The 10,994-nt window shown below is 46.4% G+C and overlaps 1 protein-coding gene across 6 annotated transcripts; it reads right to left on the bottom strand.

The window, feature by feature from the left end:
• Nucleotides 1-350: 350 nt before the first annotated feature.
• On the bottom strand, nt 351-8,335 carry LOC122392033 (etoposide-induced protein 2.4-like). 6 transcript variants are annotated; one of them, XM_043386458.1, is made up of 9 exons: nt 8,313-8,335; nt 4,770-4,944; nt 4,238-4,401; nt 3,024-3,176; nt 2,606-2,714; nt 2,181-2,300; nt 1,554-1,780; nt 1,189-1,263; nt 351-897 (listed from the first exon to the last, which is right to left on the bottom strand). In XM_043386458.1, the coding sequence occupies exons 2-9, from the start codon at nt 4,782-4,784 to the stop codon at nt 780-782; spliced, it is 981 nt and encodes a 326-aa protein (XP_043242393.1). In that variant the 5' UTR covers nt 4,785-4,944; nt 8,313-8,335; the 3' UTR covers nt 351-779. The 6 variants fall into 6 exon arrangements, with proteins under 6 accessions (XP_043242393.1, XP_043242392.1, XP_043242390.1 ...); XM_043386457.1 differs by lacking the exon at nt 8,313-8,335 and adding an exon at nt 6,111-6,144; XM_043386455.1 differs by lacking the exon at nt 8,313-8,335 and adding an exon at nt 6,066-6,141.
• Nucleotides 8,336-10,994: the final 2,659 nt, after the last annotated feature.

Genomic DNA, 10,994 nt, shown 5'->3' with positions numbered 1-10,994 from the left:
TGGCAGACGATTGTCAGATTCTTTCCAATTCGCTTGAAACATCCAGGTAATTATCACAGCTTTGAAGCATATAAGCGTTTTCTGAAATGGTGAGTCCAACTTTTTGACACGTTTCCGAAGAAATTGATTACAATACGGGCATAAACCAATGTAAAAGACACAAATCCTGATGAAATATTGCTCTAGTAATATGTCATTACCCTTGAAAAAGTTATAATAAACGAAACGTCGGGTAATTTGTGTTGTAATATCTTGCATATTTATGAAATTACTCTAGTAGTCTAACTTCTTTTAGCCCGCCTCACTCGTATGTGGAAGCAAACCACCAACAAATGTGATATGATCTCAGATTGGGTTTCTTATAAGAAACTGTATTCATGCCGGCACATCGTTGAAAGAGTACACATTGCACATAGATCCTGCTGTTTCCAGCTGAGCGGAGGGCCCCTCCACTAATACACGTCGCAACCACGTCTGTCAAGCCATGTCAGCCATCGACCTCACCCTCAAGGCCCCCTCAGCCCCCAAATCGAGGGTGAACGGTACTGCCATGGCTGAGGCGTGCCCACCGACGCTCACAGGGCTGCCCACCGATTAAAAACCGCTCACCAGAGGTTTCTCACCGGGCTGGCCACTGCTTACCAGCCTGCTCACAAAGCAGCTCACTGAATGCTCACCAGCAGATCACGGGAGCGACAGCTTCTCACCAGCTGAATCACAGGGCTCACCAGCCTGCTCACGGGATCGACAGCCTCTCACCAGCCTGCTCACCAGGCGACTCACCGGACCGGTCGGCGCTCACCGGGCCGGGAACCGCTCGCAGGGACACTCACCGTGCGTCGGAACAGCGCGTTCGATACCATGATTACCGGAGTGAAGAGCTGCAGACGGGTGGCGCTGAAAAGGACCAACAGACGGTCAGTGCGCGGTCTGACGCAGCTTCTAAGTGGGTTGAACGCGGTTTGCTGAGGGCAGCTGCCTTTGCCAACGCCCTCTCGCTGGGTCTGAGGCGACTGGTCAGGTTACTACCACCATCTATCACTGGGTGCAGTCCTACGGGTACTACCTCAAGTCGGCTTCTTTTGCTGAGGTCTATAAGATGTTTTCTTACAAATCAAAGTTGCATAAGTGCTTGCTCATCACAGAGGCAAACACGTCTTCTATCTATACATGCGAGCATTTACTCACCAAAGGCCGACGACGGGCTCCGCTTCATTGCCACTCAGAATAAACACCGGGAACACCAGCGAGAACAAGCATCCGCTGCCGGCACAAAAACGGCGTCAGTGAGCTGCAAAACACGAGCCAGTGGCATACAGACAAATCACACATAAGTCCGTACTCCTGAGCCACACTCTAACCACTATTGTATGCCACAACCACAACCATTGTAACGGGCCATTAGAGGACCGCAACCACACACACCCATTATAGGGGTGTATCTCACAGGTCACAACACATATAGCTTTGACTTGTAACAGCAGAACAGCCCACACCAGCGTAGCGATGTTCTCACTTCATGATGTAAAAGATAACGATGAGCTCCAACTCACTTCATGATGTAGGAGGGGAAGATCTGTGTCAGCAGCGCCAGCGGCAGGCCGAAGCCGAGGAAGTACGGCCACTCAGTCTCGATGAAAGCCAGCCGCTTGTGCAGCTCCCAGCCCATGTTGAACCACTTGTACTCGAACGAGTAGAGCGCGTACAGGAGGCACATGTGTAGCAGACAGACGGCGTCACCCAGGCCGTAGATGGGGAGCACCAGACTGGCCAGCATTCCCTGTCGACACATGAATTTGCCAGCGTACAGAACAGAGGTTTGTAGAGTCGCAGTCCAGCCTCGGTCCTGGTCAGGTCCCTGCCTCGGTCTCTGTCTTGACCTTGGTCTGTCTCAGTCAGATCTAGGTCTGTCAGATTTCTGTCTAAGCTATAACCTTATTCCATCAGAGTTATCGAGAAATACATTTATCAGCTGCTATGGTCCGCAACAGAAACGCGGCCTGTGAAATAGACGCAATCGAAGCGCGATCTCTTAATTTAAGTCAAGACCACAGCAATATTGCATTTAATGTTTACCAAAATAAGTCCACAGATGTGCAGCCAGCAGAAATATAAGCCACATGGCCGATATTTATTGCCCACTGAAACACAGCCATGCCACAGAGAGCGTGCTCACTCACCTGAATTAGAAACAGCGCCTGGGCGAAGATGCTGAACAGCGTGTCGGCCACCAGGATGCTGACGCTAAGCTGGGACGAGGCGCGGCCCTGACTGCTGCGGTAGGCAGTATCGGCAATGTCCTGACGTGTAGTACAGAAAGTCAGACACAGACAGGACTGGTCGGTCAGGAACGGGCACGCAGACACTCACAGACACTCCACGACACTCGTGTTAAGACAGACATAGTAGTCTGATGCGGTCGTATCGCACCTAATGTTCGGATGAAATCATCCCAAATCATGGGTCATCGTTCAAAGGTTTCAACAAGGAGATACTGATAAGAACATGATGTAAATATGACGGAGAAAAAGCCAGCGCAAGCTAGTGCAAAACGCTCGTAATACGCTGAATTATTATCGAAGGAAAAACGAAGGGAAGTACCCACCTGAAACCATATGCAGTTGATAATCTTGCTAATACCGAAAATCGGCAGCACCCACAGTGCCGAAAAGGTGTAGGTCAAAATCAGATTCAAAATCATCCATACTGACCACCTGAAAAGAAATTGGGAACTGTGCCATAAATCGCTACCTATTTAAAAATTCATATACACTTGTCAAACCCTTCACGATTCCACAGCCAGCATGATGTCAGCATTATGTCAATTGAACACATTTCACTTCTTTGATAAATTGAAAATCCTATACTCGTCGTTCAAGAGCATATCGCCCGTCCGCAGCAGTAGAACCTGGTAGGCAGTAATTACCACCTGCACCAGAGTTCTGAGAGCTGAGTGCAGCCTATCGCACGCCCTGACCCCCTGGATGCCCTGATTCTCACCTCTGAGGCGTCCCTCCGCTCACCTGTCTGAGGAGAGGGCGCCGGCGCCGAACGCCAGCCGCACGCCCAGCCGCAGAGCGGGCAGCACGGCATACTCGAACAGCAGCAGGCTGAGCAGCAGCACACCGCCGTTCAGAGCGCAGCACTCGAGCAGCCGCTGGCGCAGCGATGGCTCCCTGTCAGTGGGACAGCGCCGCATGGTGAGATGGGTGCTCACAGGCACCAAACAACGGACCATGACACTAACCAGGGAGCACTCTGGAAGTGCTATGTACCAACTCATAAAAGATATATTGTTTTCATGCAACAAAGTAACTCTTGAGTTCCACAACGATGGTTTCATGTTGATGTTTAATAGTTGTTAAAGGGTATTAATTATCATGATACCTCATAAACTGAATGAGAAGTCACGGAAACCAAACCGCCTTCATGAAATAAGGCAAACAAGCATTATGGTGAAAAACAAAAGCTTATTACTTAGCAAAATATGAGACAGTAGCCCAAATAAGGTTAGGTAATTTTCAATGAAGTATTTTGTTTCTATATCATCTATCAGCCCCAGCCCCAATCCCATTCAATTCACTACCTATATTAAGCATTCTTAGCTCCCACTATATAACACAATGATAAAGAAAATCATCAGTATTTGTTCAAAGTTACATGGCAAAATAGCATATGTAGGTATGCACTTCAAATAAAGAGGTTGTTAAGTCAAGAGCTGCAAATTCTTACACAATAAAAAGATCTAGGAGTCTAAAACAAATGTAAATTGTTTTGTTTATAACTGAGATTTGATTGTTGTGGAATCATTAGTGGATATTGAGGAAGGTAAGGTATTTTAATCAGTAATTCTGAATTTGCTATCAGTTTCTTTTTGAAAAGCACAGTTTATCTCTAAGTTGACATTGTCTCCTGTGTCATAAATCATCTACTGTACACTGTAGAGCCCACAAAGAGCTGATTCCCTTGCAAAAATGTTCATGTGACTGCTCAAATATGGCTCTTCTTCAAGCACCTGACACCTCTGATGTTTTTGGATTAGCTAAGAGAACAGGCCCCAATGCCAACACCAACAGACTGCAAAAGCTGATGTGTACCTACATTTAATCATATCAAAACTACAGGGTACTTAACTACCTATCTACCACTTGTTATAAATCAAACCACTATATAGCCAATACCTAGTTAAAACTGCAACTTAACCAGGCCATATATAAGTTCTAATAGCTGTACTTACTTTTCTTGAGTTCGCTTAGCTGGCCTGTGTCTTGAATGGTGTTTGGCTTGCTCTGAATGCTTCACAGGGTGAGCTACTTCACTGGCCTTGTCATCCAGGGTAAAAATCAGAAGAAAGCCTCTCACACTGTCATAAATACCCCTCCAAATCCCATATAAAATATTCTGAAACAGAAACACACAGAAACACATGTTAAAATGCACCAGTCAATTTGTTAACATCTCACAAAATTCATCACATTTCAATTAACATTCATTTCAGAACATCTTCATCACAGCATAGGCACCCACCCAACTAAAGTGATTAGTAAGAAATTCAGCATTGGAGGATTGTGCTGATATGGGTTACAATGGGGCAGCAAATCCACCACCAACCTAGCATTAACCTTAACCTTCACTGTCTGTTCCAGCTCCAAAGCCAAGCCGGTATTGAATTGAGGGAGCTTGTGCTCGGACAGCTAAAATAAAGCATAATTCCCCACTGCTGAACAAATAACATCAATTTGGATGAGTAAAAATAAAAGGTCATTTACCTGTAATGCACCCATATTCTGTGTGGAGAAGCATTCAAACAACACTCACATAATAGACAAAATGCAATGATCAAATCTCAGTGACATAAGAGGACTGAAAACAAGTCCAATTGCTATGGCCAGAGACAGCCACTTTCAGATTGGAACAGTAGTCTGTTGGACTTATCTACATTTTCTGAAAAGTGAGAACAATCTCAATTCTCAATCTGGTTCAAATCGGCCCTCGTACAAGTAGTTCAAGTTGTGAAAGTGGGCAAAACCAAGGGCAAAACCACACTCAGCCTTTTTCACACTCCCTTTGTGTGTGGCTTGTGTGACTGTGGCCTTTGCCAAGGCTACCGTGTCAAGGAAAAACATAGTAAGCGCCAATGTAAACAAAAATGAGTTAGAGATGCTAACGGGGGTTTTCGGGAACGACGGATTCGTTTCTGGTAGCGCTTTTTTCATAACTTTCTCCAAAACTGAGATATTAAAGGGGTAGAATATAGCAAGTCCAGTGGCGTCTTCGGTTTGACAAAGAAAAACACAGTATGTGACAAGTTGCTGCATGCTAGGTTTTACCTCGACCAAAGAGACCTGAACACCCCATTTTGCGCTGATGTGCATTGTGATAAAGTGTCGCATACTAGGTTCTTGCCCATTCGCGACTTCCGCGCTTTAGGAAGCCCACTCCTCTGGTTGGGTCTGTCTGTTACTGCTGGCTACATGAGCGAGCTTGATGGCACATCAAGGTTGATGCATGTAGCAACTTGATGTGCTCTAGAAAACCTAAACTTCGCTTCACCGCCCCGGAGTCCCTATTGCAACTTATCAGTGTGAACCCCGATTTTTGAACTGTGGAGAGCCACACTGACAAACTTTCGCGGTGTCCTTGAGCGGGCCGACATCTGCTGCGTGTGCCGAGCCGCCGAGCCCCGGTGGTACGAGTGGCAGGGGTGCCGGATCCAGTATCCCTGCACCTCTTCCTGACGTTCCCGAGAAGTTCCTGAGGGACCTAGTGTAATCTACGTCTGCCTCTGCGATACCGAATGCGTCTAAAGAGCACGATATTAGGGTGTGTGAAGTGCGTTAGTAGGATAAACTATTTTGATTTGGGTTGTGTTGAAGATAGCGAGAGATACTGATGCATGCCGAGGCACTGTAGTCAGCCAGCATGATGATGAGATGGCGTACACTGGGTCGGAAACACGGAGGTCCCCAAGCGTTTTCGTTTTAATTATATGAATCCAATTAGTATCACAACATGCTATAATCCAACTATCTAACATTCCCTGCCAGTAAAATGCAACAGCTTACCATTTAAAGCTGGCAAAATTGACCCCAAAACACCACATGCCTCACCCCTCGCAACCGACGCTGACGCCATGCTGGTTACGGCGGATGAACACAATTTATAAACAATCAAGGCTGCAAAAATATCAGATGCGTTTCGCGTGCACAATTTTTTATCGCAGCCAGAAATGACAAACAATACCAAGGTTCTCAAATTGTTATGTCTAAAGCGCGGACAACTTTAAATTTGAGAAAAGCGATTATTACTCGATGAAATTCAAAGAGGTGTCCTAACCTAACCTAACCTAACCTACTGATTTTTGCCTACCGAGCTTAAAGAAGCCTAACCTAACCTACTGATTTTGCCTACCAGGCATAAAGAAACCTAACCTAACCTAACCTAACCTACTGATTCTTGCTTACCGGGAATCCTAACCTAACCTAACCTAACCTAACCTAACCTACTGATTTTTGCCTACCAGGCATTAAGGAACCTAACCTAACCTAACCTAACCTAACCTACTGATTTTTGCCTACCGGGAATCCTAACCTAACCTAACCTAACCTAACCTAACCTACTGATTTTTGCCTACCAGGCATTAAGGAACCTAACCTAACCTAACCTAACCTAACCTACTGATTTTTGCCTACCGGGAATCCTAACCTAACCTAACCTAACCTAACCTAACCTACTGATTTTTGCCTACCAGGCATTAAGGAACCTAACCTAACCTAACCTAACCTAACCTACTGATTTTTGCCTACCGGGAATCCTAACCTAACCTAACCTAACCTAACCTAACCTACTGATTTTTGCCTACCGGATAAGGAAATAGTTACTTGCAGGAATAGATTGCAGGCAATAGTAAATCAAATATTTTCAGGTTAAGTGGTCATGCATCAGGCTTCAGGCCTTCGGCCTGAAGCCAGATACATAACCATTTAACCTAAAAATATTTGATTTACTATTGCCTGTAATCTCTCCTAAGGCATTGCCTTCGGCACTGCACTGCTTCGCCACGAGTTGGCCACCGACGAAAACATGCACAGTACAGGCGAAGAAATGTTGGACGAAGAATGAAAATATGTACAGACAAAAAAAAAATGCACGGACCAAAAAACGAAAATAAAGAAAATGCACGAACGAAAATATTTACGAACGAAACATTTCTGAAGACTTTTTCAGAAAAGTCGCTATCCATTCGTCGACAGATCTGGCGCATCTCGTGAGGCGCTTTACCGAAAAAGAAAATTACCGAATTCTCTTCTATTAAAAATTAAAAATACAGAACCGTAATGTAATTCCAAAATTATTTGTGTATATCTATCACTTTTTCATAAAAATAGTACCCCCCCCCCCACCCAAAACCCCGGTTTCCCACAGTTCCCCTAGTGTGTTGGGTTTTATGAAGATACTACATTTCTGCGTAATGGTATTTAACAACAATTGACATGTTGACAACAGACCGTCGTGCGGCTCCACCGAGATCGTGGTAAGAATACGATTAGTTAGCTTTTGGTCTTAAAATTGTCGATCAGATAACTGGAAACCACATTATTCTTACTAAACATGAGTTTCTCTATAGAATGATGTCTATATTATAGGGATTAACTAATTTTTGAAGCGGGGACCTCCATGTGTACCGCCGCACACTGCAGATATGCAGGTGTAACTTCTAAAAAAAAATGACCGTGGCCCTGTTCACGGGGACCTGCGGTAACTGCGGCTCGGCGGACAGCCGCGGGATCTATGGCCACGGGTAAACACCGAGCTGCAGCTACGGCAGGTGCCCGTGAACAGCACTCGCGAAAATCACTTCTTTATGAGCCGTCTGGTCCATAGGCGTAGGAACAGGGGGGGGGGGGGGGTGGAGCCCCACCCACTTTTCAGCCTTTTTTAAGGAAAAATCTTCATTTTTGATTTAAATACAAAACTAAGAGCAGGAAATGGTTCAGCAAGGTAAGATGAGCACAAAACTACAAAGAATTTCTTCATGGGAGCATTCTTGAAATGACAACTGTTTCAGTTTTGTTGACAACCTATTTCATAGATAAAGCACATCTGGCACAGAAAAACGTAGTAAGCAGGGGCGGCGGATTCGGGGGGGCAGGGGGGGGCAGCTGCCCCCCCTGGCAAACTCGTGGGGGGGCAAAAGTATCTTTTTGCCCCCCCCCATAATTTGTGACAAAGCTTAGACAAGAAACCATATACCTGATTATTCTGTTCGATCATCTAAAAATGTAACCAGATGCCCATATACTGTATCATACGTTGCCTTTCTTGAATGGCAAGCGGGGCAAGCGTTAACGTTCAATTGAAGTTTTCCGCTCTTCAACCTAGTTTTGGAGGCATTATAAGCGTCAACGTGAAGCAGTGGCAACCCAGGCCTTCAGTGACCGCTTACAGGGGCGACGGATACGGGGTGGCAGAGGAGGCATCGTTCCCTAAGAAACTTTTTGAGGAGGGGCAAACGTATATTCTTGCCCCTCCATAATTTGTGCCCTAAACATGAGGAAAATTTCCATAACCTGATATTGCAGCTAGCGCTCCTGCAGTTTGTCCAACGGTGCCTTTTGAATATGTGTACCTAAATGCTAACCACTTCCGCTTTATATCATTTTGTTTTTGTCTTTTCAGATTCGATTTATAGATGTGTGCAAGTAACGCAACTTATACCTTCAGTGGTCGTTTGCCTTTATTTTGTGCCTACATAAATGCCAAATCGCAAGCGAGCGGAGACGGAAGGGCTAGCCTAGCCATTCGCTTGCGGGTAGTTAGGACTGATGAGCGCTCATAATAAGCCACTCCCCCGATTTTTTCGAGCGCAACAGTTTCCAGCGCATAAAATGGTTAACGCCGAGGTCGTACACATTGACGACATTGACCAATGCACGGTATGGTATGACACCCAAAGACCAGTCATCAGAGATCTGCTTTGGGCATTCGGAGGCTTGTGTGGGGCCAGTGTAAAAACTGGATGTTCACTGTTCAGTATCCGCTTTATTTCAGTTTTCACTATTAAAAAAGTAAAAATTAATGTTGGAAACTTTTGAGGTTTAGGACACTGGTCATTAGTGGGCCCCCCTCTGTCTAAAGGCTGACTATAGAATAAAGAGCATCAAACACGAACAGTAGCGGCGGAACACCTTCAATTAAGGGAGGGGGGGGGGGCGCCGACTTTTGGTCCCATTCTTTCCATGCAACGCCCATAGGGCCAACGTTAAAATGCCAAAATCAAAGGGGGGCACGGTGCCCCGGTGCCCTCCCCGTTCCGCCGCCTATGAACACGAAAGCAAAATCTGAGGCATTTTGGAAAAATGAGTAGGGGAGAATGGGGAAAGATGCCCAGGGTTTGACTATGTCATATATTATTCGAAAATGACGATCGGAAAGCCAAAACTTGGAGTTTCAACGGAAGCCGACATCATTTTTCTCCAAAAATATCACACTTTCGTGCCTGAAATATGATAACTTTTTTTGCTATTAAGCATTTTCCTGAAGAAGTGAAAGGGGGCATCTTACCCCACAGGGTGGGAAAGACGCCCCCTGGCGTTGGGTAAGATGCCCCCTGCACTATAAGTGACATAAATGGGCACGTGAATCGCCTAAACGAATCAGTAGTCCCTTCGAGCCTGCAGTAGACACCAAACGTCATCGTAAGGGCCCTCAAAAGTAGTCGTAAGGGGCTTCAGAGGTCATCGTTAGGGCCATCATAGTCCAGCGTGGCCAAACAAGCCTCCGTGGTGGCGTTCTGAGACCACTGTGGGCCCTTATAGGCCTTCATGATGCTTGAGGGCCCTCGAGCCCATCGTGGGGACCTCAGATGCCAGCGCGGCCCGTGGAGCCAACGTGGGAGCCCTCAAAGGATGTCGTGAGGGCCCTGGAACCAATAATGGGGCCCACAGAGGCCGTCGTGAGGGCTCTCAGAGTCAGATCCCGCTCAAAAAGTCGCTGTGTGGGCCGAGAGACCGGCATGGGGAGCACCCGACCGTACCGGACTCTCAATAGTCCCAGATCGGCTTTTGTCTCTCATCACAAGTATGTAATAAATGATTTGACGGTCTGCTTGAAGGACAGCCTACGGATTTAGGGGGGCGTCTTTCCCCATCAGGACAGGGGGCATCTTACCCCAAGGTACCGAAGTAACATTAAATCAGCACAATTTGTTAGCCATAAAACTACACCCTGAAACAAACTGTTTGGGACACAGTACACGCATGTTAATGTATCACGACTATAGCAAGGGACGCAAAAATTATCTACCTTCTTTGATATTGACAATGTTTTGACGCCAAAATATTTTTTGAAAGCAGCAAATAAAAAACATGCAATCACCAGCCAGCCGTTGCCCAACTGAGCTTCGCAAATTTTTGTGCAGTTAACAAGGCAGGCTTCCGCTTTACGCTAAGAACATTAATTTCCAGGTTCGATTCTTTGTTTCGCCCCTAGAGGGGGTGGGGCGTCTTTCCCACCCTGGGCATCTTACCCCACTCTCCCCTATGCCCCGCAGCGTCCGATAACTACCACCTTCCAGTGGGTCAAGCCAACGGGGCCCAAGTCTATTAGACTATGGCACTTAACGATAGCACTAACCCTTGTCTCACTTTTTGTTGAAGTCTGTTCCGAATAGTTTCGGCCATAGACTGGCTGCACTGAGGTCGTTTGGTATGTGCAACTGTAATTAAAGCCACCTGAGGCACCCTAACACCAGGCTGAAGCTAGGGTTGGAAATGCTTCGTCTTTGCAGATATCACTGGCCGCTGATTCTCGAGTGCCTAAATCGGTAGATGTCGTGGCAAAATTTGGTGTGATAATTTGGACCTTACCGCAGTCAGCGCACCCTAAAGCCCTGATAAAGAAACGCCCCACCCACAGCTTCTGGATCCTCGTTCCAGTCCACCGTTCCTTCACCCTAGCCCGCCGCTCCCTCGCCTCAGCCCTCCGTTCCCAGC

This window comes from Amphibalanus amphitrite, unplaced genomic scaffold (genome assembly GCF_019059575.1).
Source record: "Amphibalanus amphitrite isolate SeventyFive unplaced genomic scaffold, NRLGWU_Aamphi_draft 000466F_arrow, whole genome shotgun sequence".
NCBI classification, from domain to species: Eukaryota; Metazoa; Arthropoda; class Thecostraca; order Balanomorpha; family Balanidae; genus Amphibalanus; species Amphibalanus amphitrite.
The sequence above is the reverse complement of the archived record's forward strand: the minus strand, read 5'-3'. Positions and strand labels throughout refer to the sequence as shown.